At 41.6% G+C, this 25044-nt stretch overlaps 1 protein-coding gene across 1 annotated transcript; it reads left to right on the top strand.

Moving 5' to 3' along the window:
• LOC116509552 (tetraspanin-1-like) lies at positions 1–24785 on the top strand. Its single transcript, XM_032218745.1, has 8 exons — positions 1–74; positions 4082–4146; positions 11658–11864; positions 13405–13479; positions 15181–15279; positions 15972–16130; positions 20221–20304; positions 23961–24785. Exons 2-8 carry the CDS (start codon positions 4090–4092, stop codon positions 24012–24014), a joined length of 735 nt encoding a protein of 244 aa, XP_032074636.1. The 5' UTR covers positions 1–74; positions 4082–4089; the 3' UTR covers positions 24015–24785.
• Positions 24786–25044: the final 259 nt, after the last annotated feature.

The raw sequence follows: 25044 nt of genomic DNA, 5'->3' as shown, positions 1-25044 counted from the left end.
TTGACTGCTTTGTCAAGTGTAAAGATATTGAGACTAGTCCAGATTGATTTTGGAGTTAGTTGGTGCCCTTAAAGGTAAGTTCCTTGTGTATTTATGAACTTATGACAAAGGATCTTTGTTTCTAAGAATTCTTGCATATTTGAAAAAGAAGATTGATATGCATAAGACATAGCCTCAGTTTTTAATTTGACCTCAGTAAAAGGAAGTGAGGATTATTTAATATGTATTTCTTTAAAACAAAAGGACTTGTTTGTTGTTTTTAACTGCCTTTTTTCTGTGCTATTTACTCTGATATTATATATAATTTCTTTTGTTTTGTTGTTGTTATTGCAATATATCAAACAATTCTAAAGATTTAAAATCAGCTCCAGAATAACTTCTTTTGTAGTAACACCAAGGCTACTAAAGGTGAGGTTGTAGGGGAACATATCTGTTTTAACCTTATTTGTCCATACCACTTTGTCACTTCCATTAATGCAACTGGAGATTCAGCAATTCAACTTGTGAAAAAATATGATATAATAATTGATCAGAAACTGAATATGAATCAATAATGTGTTGTTGCTGCTGATGTAAAAAGTCAAATGTTGTTTTAGACTTTATACTTATAATTTCTAAATCATAGGAAAAGAACTGTTTGATTTGATTTGAATAGTTCTGTTTTATTTCTGTACTGACAAGATCCTGCCTTGAGTACTACACCAGTCAAACAAACTGGAACAGTTTCAAGGAAAGGCAACAAGAATGATCAGGAGACTAGAAATTAAGTCCTAAAACAGAGCTTGGTAATATTGGGAAAATTTAGCCTTAAACTGAGAAGATACAGATGATGCAATAATACTTGAAAAAGGCAAAACCCACTCTTTCAAATCCTAGATTTAAGACAAGTGATTCCAATTAAATGTTGGAAAGAAAAGTCTTAACAATAAGAACAATTTAGTGTTGAACCAAATTCTGAGGGTCAAGAAGAGTCTAGACAAGAATCTTTTGGGGATATTTTAATCTGGATTATGGCAAGAAGTGGGAGTTAAGATCTTTTTAATTCTGATACTGCCAGTGCTGACCTGGGACAATGGCATCAACTAGCTTCTGCTATGAAAATCATCAGGTGAAGAAAAAAGACTAGTGGATAAAGTCTGCTGGGTTTTTCTTATTATTTCCTTTTAAATTAGCATATCTTTCTAGTGCTCTGCAGAATGGATATTGGAATAGGAATAGGAATAAGTTTATTTATAGGCCGCCCTTTTCCCTGAGGGGACTCAGGGCGGCTAACAACTTATAGGGAGGGGATACAAACAGTGACATATAACATAACACATAATTAAAAATAAACAACATTCATTCAACATTCGGGTGGGGGCGGATCAAATCTTTACCCCCAGGCCTGGCGGGATAGCCAGCTCTTGAGGGCTACGCGGAAGGTCTGAAGGGTGGTGAGGGTACGAATCTCCACGGGGAGATCGTTCCAGAGGGTCGGAGCTGCCACTGAAAAGGCTCTCCTCCACGTAGTGGCCAGCCGGCACTGGCTGGCAGATGGCACTCGGAGGAGGCCTAATCTATGAGATCTAATCGGTCTCGAGGAGGTAATCGGCAGGAGGCGGTCTCTCAAGTACCCAGATCCACTACCATGAAGGGCTTTATAGGTGGTAAGAAGCACCTTGAAGCGCACACGGAGATCAACAGGTAGCCAGCACAGCTCGCGGAGGATAGGTGTTATGTGGGTGAACCGAGGTGCACCCACAATCACTCGCGCGGCCGCGTTCTGGACTAGCTGAAGTCGCCGGATGCTCTTCAAGGGCAGCCCCATGTAGAGCACGTTGCAGTATTCCAGCCTAGAGGTCACGAGGGTGCGAGTGACTGTTGTGAGGGCCTCCCGATTCAGGTAGGGTCGCAACTGGCGCACCAGGCGAACCTGGGCGAATGCCCCCCTGGTCACAGCCGACAGGTGGTGATCAAAGGTCAGCTGTGGGTCCAGGAGGACTCCCAAGTTGCGAACCCTGTCTGAGGGGTGTAAAATTTGGCCCCCCAGCCTGAGTGGTGGAACGCTAACCAAATTATTGGGAGGGAAACACAACAGCCACTCGGTCTTTTCCGGGTTGAGTACAAGCTTGTTAGCCCGCATCCAGTCTCTAACGGCCTCAAGACCCCGGTTCATCACGTCCACCGCTTCATTGAGTTGGCACGGATATTGGTCTTAAGGGTGTCTAAAAAGATTGTAGTCTAAACCAGAGCTCCATATACTGGAGCTCAGCTTCTGTAAATTTGGTCATTGTGGCTCCAGGAGGAAGTGATGTGAATTAATGGGACATTGGCCTTTTAGGCCAACACATCTTTACAGACAAGACCGAGTGGCTGTTGTGTTTTCCTCCCAAAAATTTGACCAACGTACCATCACTCAGGCTGGGGGGACAAAATTTACACCCCTCAGAAAGGGCCCGCAACTTGGGAGTCCTCCTGGACCCACAGCTGACTTTTGACCACCATCTTTCAGCTGTGACCAGGGGGGCATTTGCCCAGGTTCACCTGGTGCGCCAGTTGCGGCCCTACCTGAGTCGGGAGGCCCTCACAACAGTCACTCGAGCCCTTGTGATCTCCAGGCTGGAATACTGCAATGTGCTCTACATGGGGCTGCCCTTGAAGAGCACCCGGAGACTTCAGCTAGTCCAGAATGCGGCCGTGCGAGTGATCGTGGGTGCACCACGGTTCGCCCACATAACACCGATCCTCAGTGAGCTGCACTGGCTACCTGTCGATCTCCGGGTGCACTTCAAGGTCCTACTCACCACCTATAAAGCGCTCCATGGTAGTGGATCTGGCTATCTGAGAGACCGCCTTCTGCCAATTACCTCCCTGCGTCCCATCAGATCGCATAGAGTTGGCCTCCTCCGTATTCCATCCGCCAGTCAGTGCCGACTGGCGACTACTCGGAGGAGAGCCTTCTCTGTTGCGGCTCCGACGCTATGGAATAATCTCCCCGTGGAGATCCGTACCCTCACCACCGTCCAGGCCTTCCGCACAGCCCTCAAGACCTGGCTAGCCCGTCAGGCCTGGGGATAAGTTTACTTTCGCCCCTCCCGAATGTCGAATGAATGTTGTGTTTTACTGTTTAATTTACTTTTGTTCACATTTCTTTCTGTATTTGTCCTACACTCCCTTTCCCCTTTTATTGTAAGCCGCCCTGAGTCCCCTCAGGGAAAAGGGCGGCCTATAAATGTGCAATAAATAAAAAAAAATACAAATTTACTTTTAGATCAATGCATAAGCCTCTTACCCCAATATTGCCCAACCATCTATATATATAAAAGCCAAGTACCACTCACTCATCACAAAATCTCCAGAACTGTAAAGCCTACAAGCTTGAAATTTGGCACATATGTTTCTCTTGGCTTCTGGGTGTTCACTAAGAAAGGATTTTTTGAAATGACCATGAGATCATTAGTATTTCTTATACAGTAGTTTACATGCTTTGATGTTAAGGAGTTCTACTTCCCCTCCCCACCTGAAAAGAACTCTGTTCCAATGCCAGTTGCCTTATATTAACATGCTCTGATGCTAAGGAGTTAGACATTCTACTACACCTCCCCACCTGAAAAGAACTCTTCCAACTGTCCGTTGCCTCACATTCCATTACCTCAGTTCAAACTGGCAGACATTCCACTCTTTCACTCAGGAGTGGTCTGGGGCTCCTTACAGTATTAAACCTTGGTACCTCACCAATGTCTATGCCTTCCACCCATGGAAATGCGTCTGGGCTCAAGACAGTGGGAGCAATATTCCCTTATGTGTTTCAATCAACGACCACCACTGAGCCAACAGATTGTGAACTGAATTTCTCCTGCATAGCCCAATCACATAGTTTTGTTGCGAAGCATGGGTATCCAGCTAGTATCCATATAATAATAAAATTAAGAATTGGCTTTTACTCTCAAAGAAACCCCTTTGAATGTCACACTGAGAGTTTGTAAATTACCAGACCATAAGTTGAAATTTGTGTCCATATTTTTGAATATTGGTTGGGTTTAGTTTTCTAAAAGTTTCTTGATCTGCTGTTTGTTAAGTTCTTCGTTATTTGTTTTTACAGCTGTCAAGATGAGCTGCTTTACATTCCTGAAGGTCATGATGATTTTGTTTAACCTGCTCATATTTGTGAGTACTTACCTCTTTTTTTTATAAATAAGCAGTGAGATGCTTTGCATTCTTGTAAAAGAATGAGTGGATGAGAGAACCTTTTTCACCTCCTTTTAGCTCCATGTCTGTATGTTTAATAGGTATGACACAAGACATATGTGAAGCTGAAACCCAAACTCAAAGCAACATATTTAGAATTCTAATGGACAGATTAGGCCATCAAGTTTATTCTTCTCTATAAGAGCATATCAGGCAGGTATCGGTTTACAGCACATTATTAGCATGTTTATGGCAAGTTGTGTCTTTATCTTACAATTAATCTCTGGTGATCATATGCTGTAGCAACCTTTGCTAACTCGGTTCTACCAGTCAACTATGAATGATTTAATAGAAACAAGATGCAGCATGTGAATAATCATTGGGTACTATAAAATATGTGGTAGGAGATGGTACAACTACAATATAGGTATAATCCCTGGTTAGCAAATAGGAAGTTTTCTGGGGGACAAATTTGTGACAGTCCTTGGGAAAGAACACATACATACAGTATGAGGAAGGAAGGAAGGAAGGAAGGAAGGAAGGAAGGAAGGAAGGAAGGAAGGAAGGAAGGATCAGTGCCCAAACCTCTTCTCCCTTAGTCATGATTCTACTATTGTTTTATCTGCTTGTCCCATAAATTCATGGTAAACAGTCTTAGAAGCTATATTAGATGATCTGCTGGCCTCTTCATACTTGTATGTTGCGGCTTCTAATGAGGTATAGGTTGCATCATATATTCAGTGAAACTGAAGATTGCCTGCAAATATTAGTTGTAGTTACAGATTAAACTATTTCAAAATAACATGAAAGTCATTTAATAGTATGGTTGGCTTGTAGGATTTTTTTTCTGTGTTTCTAGCTGTTTTTTTGGGCTGCAATACTGGTAGAACAATTAGAAGTGTTGCTGTGAGGTTGTTTTAGGTTGTATTACAGGAAGTCCTTCTAAGGAAATATGCTTTTCTGCAAAGAAAGGCCAAGCCTCAAATTGATAATGGACAACTTGAGTACAATTGTGGCTCAAGACAAAGGTAGTCATTAAAACCTGTTCATGTTTCTCGGACAAACTGAGTCAGTTTTATGGTTTCTGTGGGTGTGGCTTTGATGTCATACTTGTTCTATAAATGTTATTTCAAAAAGCAGTGCAGTCGTCTTTCTCCATACCTGGCTAATGTTCTCAAGGAAGTCTTGAATGTCAACTTGAACTGATACCTTTAGCATACACTTAATTTCAAAGCTTGAAGAAAGAGCAATTGCTCATACAGCTCTTGCTAAACATCCTGTGGCTGTATTTGAAGTAAACTCTGTTAGGAGGCCCAGATATATACCATACAGTGGAGACCAATGTGGTCACAAAACTGTTAAGAACCATAACAAGAGTGTGCTACCTTTTAGAGGCCAGGAGTCACAAGTGACCTTCTTTGGAAGGAACTGTATCCCAGGTATGAATGAAATGTGATACATTTGAAGTTTTTCTTGGTCTTTTACAAGGGTGTTTTGAAGGGAGGGCAGTAAGAAACATCATTGAAACTATTTTTAGGATCTACATTACAATGGTCTTGCCTCAGATGGTGAAATATTGAGTCTCAAAGGGTACCACTGATTTTTTTTAGTAGTAGTAAAAAATATTCCTTGAGGGGTGAAAAGTATTAGGGACAATGGCTGGGTCCCAGAATTGCAGGTTGATTTTCCCCACACTTAATTCTACAGATGCATATGCTTCCCATTTGCAAAGGGTTTGGACTACTAAAGGGTAAAAAGATTGGTGTTTCAGCCCCCTCTTACAATCCCTCCAAAAGGGTTATATAGAGCAAGCAAGTAGTTCATGTGTATATTGTGCTGAAGGGAAAGAATGCAGTTTGGAGCTAATATTTGGATGTTTCTCCTCTCCCTCCTGTCCTTGCTGCTTACTAGGAAACTCATCTGACTATGAAAATCAAAATGCAAATAAAAGAAATATTTACATAATATTTTTATTTGGTGCTATAATTCAGCATGGAGCAAGAGCTATTCTCCCCCAAGAACAATGGCTAAGTAGGTACGTTGGCCTCAGAGAAAGATTGCCCTAAGTTACCCAATGGATTTTCACGGTTGAAGAAGTGGGGATCTTTTCACTTCTTTTCCAACACCTTAACCACTAGCACATACTTGGCTTCTATGGGGAACAATATAAATTAATGTCTGAGAAACTTTTGATGACTGCAGGTAGAAGGGCATATCTTCCTGACTATGCCTGCTTGATATGTGGCCAAGTGATGACAATTATATTATAATAATACGTGGTAATTGGTGACCAGTCTCATAAATTATATTACACCAAAACCATACAATCGCATCAAGGCATAATACAATAACTGGAGCACCACTTGAACACAATTGGCATTAACATCAGTCAATTGCAAAAACTGTCTTTACTCTGAACAGTTTACATCCTGCAACAATATCTGTGACACTATAAAACATCCGTATCTGCCTTATCCCAGATCCTCGGAAAGGACTTGACAGGTAGACAAAAATGTCACACCCAGTCTGAACATCTGGGTGATTGTGTGACAAATCATAATAATTTAGTAAACCTGTAGGCTGCCCTAGTTTAAATAACTTTTGAGTGTCTCACAACAATCTGACAAGAAAGTACAATAAAATAAATAAAACACAAAAAGTACAGATAAAATATGTGGCTTGTAAATTGTGGTTTAGGACTTAGTTGTATGTTTGAACAGGTCATTATGACTTGGTTAACAAACCATGGTTAAACAAGCTAAGTTTTGTTGTGCTGTATACACTTCCTATATGTATGCTTCTATGGAGTTGAGGTTAGGCTATAGGACTTGGTTCAAACTGGATCTCTCCTTCAACTTACTATGATTGGTTGGCTTGGCTTGATTCTTTGTTGAATCAAAGCACCCCTTTGAAACAAGGCAGTATATATGCAACTGTCCTTTACATGGCTCACATATGCAGCTGCAACATATTTGCATTGTCTGTAGATGCTTACCCTTAGTCTCTTTAATCTGTGACATAATTCAAAATGTGGCATTCATTTTGTGCCCCTCCCCAGTAACTCCCTATCCCTGTGTTTCTTTTCCCTGTTTTAATCTGAGTAAACTGTGGGCCTACAGTTTAGTTCTAATTTAATATGTTATAAAACATTTAAATTAGACCTCTGCCTTTTAATGATCTACCTTTTTTGGGGGGGAGGGATGACGACAGGAGAGAAAAGTGTCAGGAACAGAAAGATTGAGAAGAAAATATACTGAAAAGTGAGAAAAAAGATAATATCAGAAATAAATGAGAGATTTATTTTACCCCCTCTCAGACTGTTATGCAGTAGAGATTTATGGGAAAAAAATGAGACTGCAATCATCTTTACCTTCACCCTATGTTTGTTCATTACACAAAAAGCAGCCTACAAAATACAAAACAACATTAATCTACAATGCAAGGTTGCCTTCTAATTCTCCTTAGAAAAATTAGGATCACTGGAATTATTTACCTACTTTTTAATAAAGGTCAGTTCCTTGAAATAGGGCTTTCATAAGGATGAAGGTATAAAGTCCTAGACACTTTAAAAAATACTAATTTAGAACAATAGTGCATATCTTGTTTTTCCCCCATTTTTAGGAAGATGTAATTGTGCCAGATCTGTCCTAAAATCCTGCATTTCTGAATTATTTTTATAGGGCAATGCTCATTTCTTTCCTAGAGAAGCTGTATATACAACTCTTTCAGCAATTAGTGTATTAGCTCATGGTGTTTATTGGATAATAATTCTGAGAGGTCAAATGAATCTGGCAGCAACTTTTTTTTAGCAACGTGGTTTCAGGTTTTCTAAATCTGTTCTACAAATCTGGGTTTTTCCAGAAAGGAAATGACTTTTCATCCCAAAGACACCATGTATTCAGCCTGGCACCAATATTTAGATACAGGTTGTGGCTTGTCCTTTTGTTTGAAGGCAAATAAAATCTGCACCTGTGTTCAAGGACAATTACTTTGACCTCTTTAGGAATGTTTGTGAATTATGTTACAGGCATTGTTCACTTAAAATGGAATATTTACACAGTTGAAATGCTTGATAGCTTCTGATAACACCACCTTGAAAGGCTGGGAAATTTTCAATGATTCTTCCTGTGCTAGTACTATAGAATCATAGTCCCAAAGGTGGTTTTTTTTCAAAGGGCAACTGGACGTTCTTTGTTTTTCCTTGAAGATGTTTCATTTCTCATCCAAGAAGGTTCTTCAGACTGAATGGTGGAAAATTGAAGGATTTATATTCCTTGCAGTCATCTAGTTATTAGCAATCTCTCTGAGTCATTGAGGCCACTTGGAGATTTATCTGTGCCCTCAGGGTCACCCAAACAGTGCATATAGGTGTGGAACTACGGGAAAGGACTATGTTGTAAACAGAAGATAGGTGGTGTATCCCTCCCTCTCTGTTGAGAAAGGGTTGATCAATTTCAATGGAGATGGTCTCTTTGACCCTCTTTTAAACCAGCGGACTTCTCTGTCCAGAATGTGGACTTCGCTGCTTCAAAAGTATAACTTTGTGTTTCAAATACAGATGGAGAGCTGAATCTTGACCTGATGGGATTGTTCTCCTATGTTGTGTTATGCGTTTCTGAAGTGATTGTTTGGTTTCTCAGATATGTACATGTCTCACTGTATTGTACTACATATATTACATTGCCCAGGACAATCATGACCTGGCTACCTGAGAATCTCCATAGACAATCATATCACAGCTTGTTGAATGTGAAGGACTATAAAATTATCTGGGGTAGAAAGAGATTGATCAGGGTCAGCGAAAATGGGCTTCCATGTATTTTAGAACAATGCAGAAGCTTAAGATTTGGCATTATACCTGCTGAAACATTATCTTCTGTACAGTAGTAAAATCTATATAACTTCCTTAAATAGAATTAAATTTAAAGTAATCATACAGGTCTGATGATATTTAGTACTGGATTAAATATGTTAGCAATTTTAAAGCATATTTGTCTGGGTCCTAAATATTTTTTGATAGAATCATAAATAGGAAAGTATCTCCAGTTTATAAGAAATGGAAATAAATCAGGATTCCAGAGTAGGCCATGATAAACCTAGCTTAAATATTAAGCTTATTTTCCAATTTTAACTTTTCACTTTTAAAACCTTTTAAAAGCTAATTTCATGTTTACACTAAAGGACATAAATGTGATGCTTTAATAAGTAAAAAGAAGCTGCCCAAGAAATATTGCAAAACGTTTTAAGGGATAAGTGTAGTTTTCATAAGGATTATGTCAAAATGCAGTCTAAAATGTAGTTGTCAAGCTGTAAGGCTGTGGTTATAGTTAGACAGAATTCTAGTTCAACTGTGTATGTGGGGATTAGACCATAAGATCAGTTGCTAAAAATATTTGATATGTCCCGGGAGGTAGGCCATCTCTGCTATGGTGCCCACCTTATGGAACATTCTTCAGTCCTGAAGTTAGTTTAGCTCAATCTCTGTTAACATTCTGGAAGTTCCTCAAAATCTAGTTATGTCACTAGGTTTGGGGATCCCAGGGAATTAGTAATACACAGATAGTTCTCGACATACAACCACAATTCAACCCAAAATTTCTGTTGCTAAGCGAGACAATTGTTAAATGAGTTTTGCCCCAAAGTCAATGGGGAAGTCAGTTTCACTTAACAACCATGTTACCAACTTAACAACTGCAGTGATTCACGTAACAACTATGATCTTTCTTGTCACAGTTGTTACGTGAATCACTGCAGTTGTTAACTTAGTAGCATGGTTGTTAAGTGAAACTGACTTCCCCATTGACTTTGCTTGTCAGAAGGTCGTAAAAGATGGCTGCATGATCCTGGAAACTGCAACCATCATAAATACGAGTCAGTTGCCAAGCATCTGAATTTTGACCATGTGACCATGGGGATGCTGCAACAATTTTAAATGTGGAAAATAATTATAAGTTATTTTTTTCAGAACTTTTGTAAATTCAACCAGTCACTAAATGAACTGTTGTAAGTCAAGGGCTACCTGTACTCTAAGATCGCTCCGCTATTGGAGTTGATATATTTACTATCTTTCCATCTTATGGTTTCTATATTTTATTTTTTATTGATTTTTAATAATAATAATAATAATCATTGTATACTTTTATATTGATTGTTGTTTGCCACCCAGAGTTGCCCCTGGGGAAATGAGCAGCCATATAAATTTAATAAAAATACATAAATAAAATGCATAGTCTTATGACTAAGGTGATATTTAAGATGATATTTTGGCTTTCTCACATCACTTTTTGATGAGAAATGAAAAATTCCTAATTACAGTTGTTTCTGGTGAATAATAATAATTCTTGCTGAAATCAGTCTATTAGTTATATGCAATGACTAGCAAGAACTTGAGAAGCATGTTTGACTGCAGAGTTGTGGATGTGGGAAAACTGAAGCCTCCAAATACAGGTGAAACTCAAAAAATTAGAATATCGTGAAAAAGTTCATTTATTTCAGTAATGCAACTTAAAAGGTGAAACTAATATATGAGATAGGCTCATTACAAGCAAAGCAAGATAGTTCAAGCTGTGATTTGTCATAATTGTGATGATTATGGCTTACAGTTCATGAAAACCCCAAATCCACAATCTCAGAAAATTAGAATATTGCATGCAATCAATAAAACAAGGATTGTACATAGAACAATATTGGACCTCTGAAAAGTATAAGCATGCATATGTACTCAGTGTGTGGTGGCTCTTGATGCACTGACTCCAGCCTCAGTCCACTCCTTATGAAAGTCCCCAACACTTTTGAATGGCATTTTCTTGACAATCCTCTCCAGGCTACGGTCATCCCTGCTGCTTGTGCACCTTTTTCTTCCACACTTTTCCCTTCCACATAGCTTCCTATTAATGTGCTTTGATACAGCACTTTGGGAACACACAACTTCTTTTGCAATTACCTTTTGAGGCTTTCCTTCCTTATGGAGGATGTCAATGATGGTTTTCTGCACAACTGTCAGGTCAGCAGCCTTTCCCATGATTGTGATTCCTACTGAACCAGACTTTAGAGACCATTTAAAGGCTCAGGAACCCTTTGCAGGTGTTATGGCTTAATTAGCTGATAAGAGTGGGACACTTTGAGCCTAGAATATTGCACCTTTTCACAATATTCTAATTTTCTGAGATTGTGGATTTGCGGCTTTCATGAGCTGTAAGCCATAATCATCGCAATTATGACAAATCACGGCTTGAACTATCTTGCTTTGCATATAATGAGTCTATCTCATATATTAGTTTCACCTTTTAAGTTGTATTACTGAAATAAATGAACTTTTGCAGGATAGTCTAATTTTTTGAGTTTCACCTGTACTTGTCTGAAGTCTTTTCAATATGGTGAATCACATGAGATACAAGAGCTAAAGGATAACCATTCTGGATGTATGGATGTGCACGTACACCTCCACTATCTACACGTGGACATATATGTCTTTCTCTTTTTTTGTCTAGCTTGGCGGAGCAACGCTGCTGGGCATTGGCATCTGGGTTACTGTTGACAGTAAATCCTTCCTCAATATATTTGGTGCAATATCTGTCACTGTCCTCCAATTTGTGCATGTTGGGTACCTTCTCATTGCCATTGGAGCCGTTCTGTTCCTGCTGGGTTTCCTAGGATGCTGTGGCGCTCAGAAAGAGAGCAAGTGCCTTCTGATCATGGTAAATTCTGCAAAGCATTTTCATTGTTTGCTGCATAAAAGTGTTGATTGATGCTAAAGTATATTAATGAAACCCAGCACGATGAAGGCATTATTGAAAGCTATTCATTGAGGTCTTTTTTTTTTAAGGAAAAGATCCGAAGTCATTAATCTAGGGATAAAATTTCTATCTTTTTTTGTTAGTAACAAGTTCATTTTTTTTAAAAAAAAGTTATTTTCTTGATCCCTTAATTTTTATGTAAACAAGTCAATATTTTTAAATACAATGTTTCCTTATTTGTGATTATATTTTTCCTCCTGTTTGGTATCATAAAACTAAGTTGTTGTTGGTTTTTTTGAAAGTGCATGTTCCAGTTCCAGTTCTATTGCTGGTAAATGCTGATTTTTATTTCCCGGTTAGATAACTTAACAAGGAAATAAGGTCTTGTTCAAACAACATGCTAAATCATAACTGTTTTGCCAAGTGTCAGGGCAGCGATTGGTTGCCCAGGCAATTGATTGTTTTGGACTCAGAAACAATGAACACTCGAGTAAATAAAGGGATTTTAAGCCTGATTATTAGCTCAAGCAAACAGATTTAAAAGCATAACACAAAAAGCATGCATAGCAAGAAAGATAATATCCAGATCTCTTACAGATTGTCAGGAACTCTTTAATAACACCACCAGTTTTGTGCAGAAGCTCCCAACAAACAACAACTTCAAGTTTTCTATTAAAACGACACCATGACTTCAAGGCCCTGGTATGGTCAGGAGAATACAAACTTTGACCTTGGTTTGATGGCAAATAACTCAGGGATGGGAATTGCAAGTCTGAGACTTTAACAGCAAGAAAAGCTTTGAAGTTATATGAAGATTTCCACTTCCCTTCTCCTTTGTTTAGTAAACAAGAGCAAAAGACAGCTTAGCTCAGAATGAGCTCGAAATAATTTTCTTAATATGAAGGATAAATCAAATAGCAATAGCAGTAGACTTATATACCGCTTCATAGGGCTTTCAGCCCTCTCTAAGCGGTTTACAGAGAGTCAGCATATTGCCCCCAACAATCTGGGTCCTCATTTTACCCACCTCGGAAGGATGGAAGGCTGAGTCAACCCTGAGCCGGTGAGATTTGAACCGCTGAACTGCTGATCTAGCAGTAGCCTGCAGTGCTGCATTTAACCACTGCGCCACCTTGGCTCTTTCAAAATGATGTCACTAAACTCATGAAAATATCAATGGTCTTCTACACCGCCACTACAATAACAATTTAGGCTAGTAAAAAGTTCTTCTGAAAAATCTAGGAATCCAAATAAGAAGGTGCAGTGAAAGTAAAAGAAGGAATATGAAGAGGGAGCTTGTTTTATATGAGAAACCCCATATGAAATGGGCTAATTCCCTTTAAAATCTGCTCGTAGCAGTCTTTCAGACTGAGAAAGCTCCTTATAAGCAGCTATTTTCCCAGAGATGGAACACACTTGGCCAAGAGCATCCAATGCTTCATTTTTGTATTAATACTTTGTGGAATAAGCAAACTCATTACTATATTGTCCCCCTTCCTAGTTCTTCACCATTATCCTGATCATCTTCATAATTGAAATTGCTGGTGCGGTGGTAGCTTTGGTTTACACATCACTCGTAAGTATCATGGAGTAGAAGATAGGTTTATTTCAGTATTTCAGGATCTCAAGTAAATACTGACATTCCGCTTAGTGTACCCTAAATGTTAGGTTAAGGTAGCTTATGTCTTAGCTTTTGTGTAATATTGGTCTGTCCTTGTTAGGGGAAAATGCATACAGTAAGAGTGCTATTATTATTATTTTCCCCCAAATCTTTATTTTTCTTATACCATATGTTTGCTCTGCACCCAAGACCCATTGGCTTGGGAATGGTGAGGAAGAAAGTTTATTGAATGCAGCGGGGCACAAGCAAGATTGTGCTGCATGACTTGAACAAGTGTCTCCTCTGCATTGCAAAGGAGATTTGGCATTATGTATCCCAATAGCAATTCTTTAGAAATATGTAGAGAAGAATAGCTATTCCCCATTTGACAAAGCATTGATTTGTGAAAAACCCGATAGATACTTATTTGTGGTTTGCTCTTTACTTTCTTTTTGAAAATTAAGATGTCTTGCTTTATTGCCTTTTTTGGCACTCACCATGATATTTGAGAAGATATGTGATCTCCTAGAGGAGATCAACTCTGACTGCTTTTTAGAAGGCTAGATCCTGAAGATGAAACTCAAATACTTTGGCCACCTAATGAGAAGGAAGGACTCACTGGAGTAGAGCCTAATGCTGGGAAAGATTGAGGGCAAAAGAAGAAGGGGATGACAGAGAATGAGATGGCTGGATGGAGTCAGTGAAGCAGTAGGCGTGAGCTTAAATGGACTCCAGAGGACGGTAGAGGACAGGAAGGCTTGGAGGAACATTGTCCATGGGGTCATGATGACTTCGCAACTAACAACATGATATGGGCAGTAACAAAACAAGTTGTAGCACAGACTTGAATTCTTTGCTGTAGAATTACATCTTTGGAACTCCAAGCACTCTCATCTGTGATACCTAAGGGGTTATGAGTAGTCTTTTTTCTTCAGTGCCCGTTGCATTCTTCTGTGATGTTAAGAGAAGATTGAATTGATAAAAAAGTGACATAGCTATGAATGGAAGCTCAATACTGCATGTCCAAGTGACATAGAGATAAATGGAATCACCTTAAGAAGCTCATCACTGAATAACAACAGTGCAGAGAAAATAGATCTTTTCAGGTGTCTCAAAATTTTGGTTTTTATTGGAAGAAAAGGGCTAGGCAACCCATTAGCCCCAGTGCATCCATGGTTAATTTCCTTGACCACTTGCAGGCTCCTTGAGTATTTGGCCTTATTTTAAAAATATTTTTTTTCATTGAAACAGAATAAATGAAGCCGGTATACTGTATTGTCTTGACCTTTAATATCATTTTATAAAAACACAACCCATATCTCCACCTCTGGCTTGTTCCCACATAGACTCAATAAATATTTTTAGAAAATAAAATTGGTGAATGGCTGCATATTTTGTATCTATTGACACCCAAGATAAGCAAAGATGCTAGAATGCCTAAAAAAAGTTGGTGGTGAGCTTTATCACTGCATGAGTACCCATTATGGAAGACATTATGTGACAGTGATATTTCCCCGATTCCATATGCATTTAGCAACCCACAAAGGCCATCTATTCCTATATAAAGGACTTACAGAAGGGAAAGTAGAATCTTAATAATTCCACAGATGCTGAGAGGAAAGAGGAGAGGAAACATATGTTTTCATATGTTTTGTATAATTCTTTTCTTCTTTTCAGGCACAGACTATATTGCAATCAACAGTGGCAAAAATACTAAAAGATGACTATGGGAAACCTAACCCACTTACTGAAGCATGGAACGTTACAATGACTAATGTAAGTTGGTATTCCAATCTCCATGTTATATGCAAGATTTTTATGAGAAAAGGTAGAAATCTCCCTTATGCCTAAGCAGAAACAATGTTGCTTTCTTTACAGCTGCCAGTTAGTTTTACCTCAAAGCTGGAAGATTGTCTTCATCTCAGAAATTTAATAGTTGTATGATAGTTTATTGAGGGTCATCTTAATGCTTGTAAGGTTCACTTATAAACAGACAAGCATTAATATAAAAGAAAAGATAATTGCAGTGGGATTCTTAGTGGGTAAGGAGTTTTTATTGAAAATTGTATGTTGAAATAGAATAAATAAATAACAGAATAGGTAATAGAATTGGAAGGATCCTTGAAGGCAGTGATGGGTTCCTACCAGTTCAGACTGGTTCAGCTGAACTGGTAGTGGTTTGGCAGCTTGGGTTTCTGGAACCGGTAACGACCCAGGCCTGCCACGCTCCTGTTCTGGTTGTCCTGGCCATAGGCACTGCTTTCTTGTTTTTTGCTTCTGTGCATGCACAGAATAATTTTTATTGCACTGCACATGCATGCATTGTGCGCATCAGGCATGCATGAAGTGGCCACTAGCGAACCCGCAGTAGTAACTGCAGGAACCCTCCCCTCTGCTTGAAGGTCTTCTAATGCAATTCCCTGAGGGTAAATGTGAACTCTAATCTTAATATATGTTTTTCTCCTTAGCTGAAGTGCTGCGGTTTATCAAATTACACAGACTTTAACAACTCCTATTTCTACAAGGAATCAAAGAACTTTTATCCAGGGCAATGCTGCAACTCTTCCATCTCGTCTCTCTCTGACACTTTTTGCAATACAGCTATGGCTGAAAGATTTAATGTGACGGTATGAAAACATGTCTATTCTGGAGGAAAGTGCACCAATTTTGAGTGGAATAACCTTCAGTGATCTAGCACCCAGATTCTATACTTGGCATTTTTGATGCAGTGTTTTAGGTTTAGGTTTATGGTTTAGGTTTATTAGATTTATATGCCACCCTTCTCCCAAGGACTCAGGGCGGCGTACAACATTAAAAGAAACACATAATACAAAAGTTTAAAAAAATTAAATAGAATATCCCAAACCCAATTAAAATTGACAATGATATTTTTTTTAAAAAATTCGAATTAAAATTAACAGTGATCAATAATTTATTTTGTTTTGTTCAGGCCAGGCTGGCTTGCTGGAAAAGCCAACTTTTTAGGGCGCATCGGAAGGACCGGAGGTCGGGGATTATACGAAGCTCCGGGGGGCAGCTCATTCCAGAGGGAAGGCGCTCCCACAGAAAAGGCTCTCCCCCTGGGGGTCACTAGCCGACACTGTCTGGCCAACTCTGTGGGATCGCACTAGACGATGGGAGGCTACCGGTGGCAGTAGGTGGTCTCGCAGGCACCCTGGGCCTAAGCCGTGGAGCGCTTTAAAGGTCATAATTAGTACCTTGAATTGCACCTGGAAGACAACTGGCAACCAGTGCAGGCCGCCTAAAAGGTCTGTAACATGGGAGCACCTAGGTGCCCCATGATAACCCGCGCAGCAGCATTCTGGACCAGTTGAAGCTTCCGGGTGCTCTTCAAGGGCAGCCCCATGTAGAGAGCATTACAGTAGTCCAGGCGAAAAAGGACGAGGGCATGAGTGAACTGTGCACAGAGCATCCCGATCCAGGAAGGGGCGCAATTGACGTACCAGGCGAACCTGGTAAAAGGCCCCCCTGGTCACGGCCGTCAGGTGTTCTTCTAAACTAAGCCGCATATTCAGGAGGACGCCCAGATTGCAGGCCCTTTCTGAGAGGGCTAAAATTTCTCCCCCTATCATCAAAGATGGAACAAGATGCACAAATCGGGATGACGGAAACCACAGCCACTCTGTCTTGGAGGGATTGAGCTTGAGCCTGTTCCTCCCCATCCAGATCCGCACAGCCTCCAGGCATTGGGACATCACATCGAGGGCATTGTTTGGGTGGTTTGGGGTAGAGATGAAAAGTTGGGTATCATCAGCATATTGATGATACCGTACCCCAAAACCACGGATGATCTCACCCACTGGTTTCATATATATGTTGAACAGGAGGGATGAGAGAACCGACCCCTGGGGCACCCCACAAGTGATGCGCCTCGGGGTCGATCCCTGCCCTCTAGTCAACACAAACTGCGACCGATCTGACAGGTAGGAGGAGAACCACCGTAAAACGGTTCCCCCCACTCCCAACCCCTCGAGTCATCGCAGTAGGATACCATGGTCGATAGTATCGAAAGCTACTGAGAGGTCTAATAGGATCAGGACAGAGGAGCAGCTCCTGTCCCGGGCCTGCCAGAGATCATCGACCAATGCGACCAATGCCATCTCTGTGCTGTATCTGGGCCTGAAACCTGACTGAAACAGATCCAGGTAGACAGCTTCATCCAGGGACTGGGGAAGCTGACGTGCTACCGCATTCTCAACAACCTTCGCTACAAAGTGAAGGTTGGAGACAGGACAATATTTGGCTAAAGAAGCTGGGTCCAGGGAAGGCTTCTTAAGGAGGGGCCTCACCACCGTCTCCTTCAAGGCGGTGGGAAAGAACCCCTCTCTCAACGAAGCATTGGTAATCGCCTGGAGCCAGCCTCGTGTCACCTCCCGGGAAGCCGAGACTAACCAAGAGGGACACGGGTCCAGCACACAAGTGGCAGCACTGAGTCTCCCCATAATCCTGTCCATGCCCTCGGGGATCACAGGATCAAACTCATCCCAGATGGTCTCCACAAGATTCATCCCCGTCAACTCCCCCGAATCTACCCAGTCAGAGTCCAAGCCTGTCTGGATCTGATCTGAACAAATTCTTCAGCCCTACCCTGCAATGGGTCTTTCCCAGCTCCTTGGTTAAGTAAGGAGTGGATTGCCCTAAACAGGGCAGCTGGGCAGTTATCTGCGGACGCGATAAGAGTGGGAAAATGTTGCCGTTTTGCCGCTTTTATCGCCACTAAGTAGGATTTAATATGAATTCTTACTAGCGTTCGATCAGATTCAGACCGGCTGGCCCTCCAATCACTCTCTAGGCGTCTTTTCTGGCATTTCATTTCCCGGAGCTCCTCGGTAAACCAGGGAGCTACCCAGGATTGACACCTGGTCAGAGGCCGCAAAGGGACAACACGATCCAAAGCCTCAGTGGCCACCCTTTATGGAACCTTTATGGACATTATGGAACAACCTCCCCGTGGAGATCCGTACCCTCGCCACAGTCCAGGCCTTCCGCACAGCCCTCAAGATCTGGCTATCCCGTCAGGCCTGGGGATAGGATTACTCTCACCCCGCCCGAATGTTGAGTGAATGTTGTGTTTTATGGATAATTTTCTTTTATTCACGATTTTTTTTTTTTTTTTTCTTTTTAAGTCTTGTCTTGCACTCCCTTCCCCTGATTGTTGTGAGCCGCCCTGAGTCCCCTCAGGGAAAAGGGCGGCATACAAATACTCAATAAATACAAATACAAATAAATACAAATACCCTATCCCAGGCTTCCACTAGGGCTTCGGTCGAGTTGTGAGCAAGGGATTCAGGAAAAGTCCCAAGCTCCATCAGGAACCTTTCAAGGTCCATCAGGTGCCTAGGGCAGAACCATCTAGTCAGTTCCACCTCCCTGCGGTGAAGGGTAGCAGTATGGAAGTCAAGCCTGATGACGAAATGATCCGACCATGACAAGGGTTGGATAGAAATATCCCCTAAATCTAGATCATTCATCCACTGCCCAGAGACAAAAATCAGGTTGAGCGTGTGTCTCCCATTATGGGTGGGGTCTTGAATTAACTGAGTTGGGTCCATAGCCGTCATGGAAGCCATGAACTCCCGAGCTGACTCAGATGTCTCGCCAATGGAAGGCAGATTGAAATCCCCCAGGATCATAAGCCTGGGGAAATCAACCGCCAATCCAGCTAACACATTCAGCAGCTCTGGCAGGGCTGATGAAACATAGCAGGGAGACAGGTACGTAACAAAAAGGCCCATCTGAACTCCAAGGCCCCATTTCACAAAAAGGGACTCACACCCGCCTATCTGAGGCACAGTGACCTCCTGAGGTCTGAGACTTTCCCTAATAACCACCGCCGCCCCCCCCACCCCTGCTCTGGGCTCTCGGCTGGTGAAATGCCTGGAAGGCATAATTCACTAAGGGGAACACCCCCCTCTTGGCCCAACCAGGTCTCCGTAATGCACGCCAGGTCCGCTCTACCCTCTTGTATGAGGTTGTAAATGAGGGGAGCCTTATGTACCACGGACCTGGCGTTAAGCGACACCAGCCGGAGACCAGGGTCTGTAGTCCCGAGCACCCAGGGGTGTGAGAAGGGTGATGATGGTCGGAACGCGCGATCGCTCTTAAACAGAGGACCTGTGTCCCCCAAACATAATTTGGCCCTTGGCCCCCACCATATCTGCCTCTCCCACAAACAGTAGAGATGGTGAACCCCCCAATGGAATGGCTTAATGTCTCCCCTGGAATCCCAACCCTTCCCAGCACTCCTGACCCACGCCCATTAGTTAGCTCTGGCCTGTGCCCTGGCAGATCCTCCCCAAGCCTGTCTGAGCAATCCGTATCAACCCCACCCGCCCTCCCCTTAAAATTTGATTTAAAAAACCCTGTAAAAAACCCCTAAGAAATCTCTTCTTCGCATGCCACCTCTCAGGATCCCAAAATCTGTTATTAAGGAAGCATCTTGACAGGCAAGAAGGCCATCCCGGGGAAAGGGGGAGTTCCCGAAGGGAATAAAGTTCTGCCGCAGTATAGCATAGTTTTAAAAATTTGGATCTAAAAAATAAGTTCAGGACTTACTCTTCTACAAAGAACTGTGATGAATACCAGCCAAATTCAATGGCACCTTTGAACTCTTCCAAGGCAAATGGGGTTTGGAATTTCTAGAGATAACTAGTTCTTTTTCAATTTAACTGATTTTTGTTGTTGTTTGAATTCCAGGGCTGCTTCGAACAGATGCTGTCTGAAATTCATAAGAATGCAGCTGTAGTGGGTGGAGTTGCAGCTGGAATTGGGGCCTTAGAGGTATGTTCATTGAACTTTGTAAGAAGACATCTAGCATTAATCCATCTCAGGGGCTGCCACAAAGAAGAGGGAGTCAAACTATTATCCAAAGCACCTGAGGGTAGGACAAGAAGCAATGGATGGAAATTAATCAAGGAGAGAAGCAACTTAGAACTAATGAGAAATTTCCTGACAGTTAGAAAAATTAATCAATGGAACAACTTGCCTCCAGAAGTTGTGAATTCTCCAATACTGGAAGTTTTTAAGAAGACATTGGAGAACCATTTGTCTGAATTGGAATGGGGTTTCCTGCTTAAGCAGAGGGTTGGACTAGAAGACTTCCAAGGTCCCTTCCACCTCTGTTATTCTGTTCTGTTCTGTTCTTTTCTGTTCTATTCTATTCGTGATGGGCTTTAAATAGATGCCTTTTCTTTAACAAAACTTTCTCATGATATGCACCCTATGATAGCATGCATCCATGGGTATCCTCAGGTGGAGTCAAAAAGGTCAAGATGGCAGCCATGAGAAGGACCTGTAAAAAGAGACAAGGATTTGAGCACATGTTGTGTCTTCTCTGCTGATGCTCTTGTATGCACAGATACAAGATAGTATTTAAGTATTTAATAAATTTATAGGCCGCCCAATCCCGAAGGACTCTGGGCGGCTTACTGAAATACATTTTTTTAAAAAATAAAGAGTTAAAAATAGAGAAAAAAAAAACATTAAAAGATCACTTCATGCACTCAATCTAGGCGGGGCTGGACCTCATTCATAAGGTCAACAGCCCCAGGCCTGCCGGAATAGCCAGGTTTTGGTAGCCTTTCGGAAGGCCGTGAGAGTGGGAAGGATCCGGATCTCTGGGGGTAGATCATTCCATAGGGTCGGAGCAGCTACAGAGAAGGCCCTCCCCCGGGGAGCCGCCAGATGGCATTGTCTGGTCGACAGCATCTGGAGAAGGCCCACCCTGTGTGATCTTATCGGCCATTGGGAGGTATGCAGCAGAAGACGGTCTCGCAGATATCCGGGTCCTAGGCCATGTAGGGCTTTAAAGGTAATAACCAGCACCTTGAAATGCGTTCAGAGACCGATAGGAAGCCAGTGCAGCTCGCGGAGGGTAGGTGTAACATGGGTGTATCTTGCTACACCCAATATCGCTCGCGCGGCTGCATTCTGGACCAATTGTAGCAGCCCATGTAGAGCGCATTACAGTAGTCAAGTCTTGAGGTGACGAGGGCGTGAGTGACCTTTTGAAGTGCCTCCCGATCCAGGTAGGGCCGCAACTGGTGCACTAGGTGGTCCTGGGCAAAGGCCCCCCTGGTCACAGCTGACAAGTGATGTTCTAATGTCAGCTGCGGGTCCAGGAGGACACCCAAGTTGTGGACCCTCTCTGAGAGGTGCAAAGTTTCACCCCCCCAGGCTTAGGGATGGAATATCTGGACTGTCCTTGGGGGACAACATCCACAGCCACTCGGTCTTGTCAGGATTGAGTGCAAGTTTGTTCACTCCCATCCAGACCCTGACAGCTTCCAGGCACTGGCACATGACTTCCAGATAGGTTTCTACTCTTGCACGCAGTGGCTCTTTCAATCCTCAAAGTTTACTACCTAAGAAAGATAGACACTTGGGTCTAAAAGAACTATTACTGGTAGTAGTTAGTAGACCAAAGCATCTATCTTTCTTAGGTGGTAAACTTTGAGGACTGAAAGAGCCACTACGTACAAGTCTAGAATCTTGCATAGTAGTAGTAGTAGTAGTAGTAGTAGTAGTAGTAGTAGTAGTAGTAAAGAGTAGTATCTTTAAATATTCTAGTTTGAATCCTGCTATGTGGGAAATAGCACTGGTTACCTATTTCCCACATAGCAGGATTTTTTTAAGGTCTAGATTTTACATTAATACTGATAGGATCTATGCGAACTGTAGTCCAAAGAATATCAAGTGTCCTATCTGCCGTGTGCTATTAAAAGGTAATATTAGAGAATTATGTTCACAAATGAGATCCAGGCAAAAGAAGAACATCATGGCTTCAAAACCTAAGGGACTAATTTGGCCAAAACTCAGCAGCACTTTTTCATGAGCTGTTGACAAAAATAGGATTGCCAACATGATCGCCAACATCCAATGACGAATATGGCACAAGAAGAGGAAGATGATGTTCACTCTAAGACTCTAAATAAATAAATTAATTATTATTACTGTTGAATATATCAAGTAGGCAATTTATAGGAAGTGCAAACAAGTATAGTTCTCAACTTACAACAGTTCATTTAGTGACCGTTTGAAGTTACAACCGCACTAAAATTGACTTATGACCACTTTTTAGATGTACAACCATTGCAGCATCCCCACAGTCACGTGGTCAAAATTGAGATGCTTGAGAACTGGCTCTTATTTAAAGTGGTTGCAGTGTCCCAGCGTCATGTGATCCCCTTTTACGACCTTATGACAGACAGTCAATGGGAAAGCCAGATTCACTTAACAACTGTGTTACTCACTTAACAACTGCAGTGATTTGCTTAACAATTGTGGCAAGAAAGGTCGTAAAATGGAGGAAAACTCACTTATCAAATGCCTTACTTAGCAACAGAAATTTGGGGCTCAATTGTGGTCGTACGTCGAGGACTACCTGTAAAGAGCAACCAATCTCCCTGTTCTTTTCCCTTGCAGGAGAGGCTGTCTTAGCATAGGCATGCCAATGGGAAAAACATAGAAGAATTTGGGAGGTACTCCTCATTTCGATGGTAGATTTGGCCTTCAATGACTTCATTCATGCATAATGCTAAATCTTGATGCTTTTTAACATCGTAAACTGGGATGACATAGTTCATGACGTAGTTGGCTGTCTTGTAAATCATATTAAACAAAAAAACCAAACCTTGTACAACTTAGAACTGTGATGGTGAACATATGGCACCAGCCGTCAGCTCCGGTGCACATGCGCACACTAGCCAACTGATCATTCTCCCTCCCCCAGGCTTCAGGAAAGCCTCCAGTGGCTTTGGAGGGTGAAAAACGGCCCCAATGGGCCAACCGGAAGTTCAGAAATGATCCATTTCCGGCTTCCTGAGGGCCTCTGGAGGACTGGGGGAGGCCGTTTTCACCCTCCCCAGGCTTTAGGAAAGCCTCTGAAGATTGGGGAGGGGTAATATAAGCATGCGTGGGGAATCACGCATTAGAGCCGAGGTGGCGCAGTGGTTAAATGCAGCACTGCAGGCTACTGCTAGATCAGCAGTTCAGCGGTTCAAATCTCACCGGCTCAGGGTTGACTCAGCCTTCCATCCTTCCGAGGTGGGTAAAATGAGGATCCGGATTGTTGGGGGCAATATGCTGACTCTCTGTAAACCGCTTAGAGAGGGCTGAAAGCCCTATGAAGCGGTATATAAGTCTACTGCTATAAGTCTACTGCTATTGCTATCACGCATGCATGCGCAGGTGGGCGGGGAAATTGAGTGGGCATGCCATAAGAAAAAGGTTTGCCATCACTGACCTAGAAAATAGCTAATACCTAGGGAGACTCCTTTGCAGGGTGGTGTTTTGATGATTTATTTTTTCTTTTACAATTGAGCTAGATTTTATTTAAAGTATAGCCTACTTCTTCAAGAAGATAATGAGAACTGTTTAATTCTGTGCTAATGGAAAGAGTATAAACTCACTTTTTATCTAATTTCCCTCTTTCTCAGATTGGAGCGATGGCAGTGGCAATGTACCTTTATTGCAAAATGGATGAAAAATGACTGGGATAGGCAAAGGAAAGGATTACCTTCCCACAAGCCAAGCCTATGACACAACACTTTCTTAACCCATATCTACAGCAATTAAACATTTCATGGGCCTGAAGCCTGAATGTATAATTAACCTGACTCTACCCAGATGGAATCTTTAGCATGTACATAAATGAAATTGTGAAAAGCAATATGATAAGAAAACTCTATTAACAGAAAGGCCCTTTGTATTGAAAGGCAGAAATTGAGAGGGTGGGGGAGGAAACACAAGTAAACCTGGAAATGTTTGTGCCTTCAAAAATGGCCTTTTCTAATATATGTAGTGTGAAAATTTCTGCTAGCTTTGACATTGGTCACCCTGGGTTGTAGAAAATCTCTAAGAATAATGATCCAGAATGGAACAATTTGTTTGAAAAGTTTGGGGTTGATTAATTGAAATACCTGTGTATTTCCAATGGTGAATCAACATTGTTTTTGTTCTTGACGTAAAATAATAGATGAGCACTTGTGGTCTCCTGTTGGAGCAAAACATGGCTGTAAAAATTGATAGGAAAGAAAATGACTTTCTTGGAGGACTTTTAGCCCTTTTGCCTTTTTGTCCCCACAGAATTGGTTATATGCCACTTGCTAAGGACTGAAAGGGTGTCTGATTGAGCTGGCTGTGTATGAAAGGAATTCCCTTTGTAACTAATGTGATTGTACATGATGTAGTTCTCTATTTTTTTATTCTGTGTGAATATACTTTAATTTATAATAATGTAACTAATGAATCATATTATTTGTGCCTGGATTGGACTATTGTAATAAAATCTACTTTTGAATTACAACTTGTGGCACTTGATACAGGGATGAAATAAATTTACCTTCGCTACCGGTTCACAAATGTGAGCACACGTGCCACCTCCACGCATGCGCAGGACTTTCTGTGCATGCGCAGAGCATCAAAAATGGGACGTGATGATGTCTGGGTGGATGGGCGGAACCTCCCACCGCCACCTGTACCAGTTCACCTGAACCAGATAGAACTGGCTGAATTACATCA

The sequence above is a fragment of the Thamnophis elegans genome, chromosome 5 (assembly GCF_009769535.1).
Source record: "Thamnophis elegans isolate rThaEle1 chromosome 5, rThaEle1.pri, whole genome shotgun sequence".
Taxonomy (NCBI): domain Eukaryota; kingdom Metazoa; phylum Chordata; class Lepidosauria; order Squamata; family Colubridae; genus Thamnophis; species Thamnophis elegans.
This window is presented reverse-complemented; position numbering and strand designations above follow the sequence as displayed.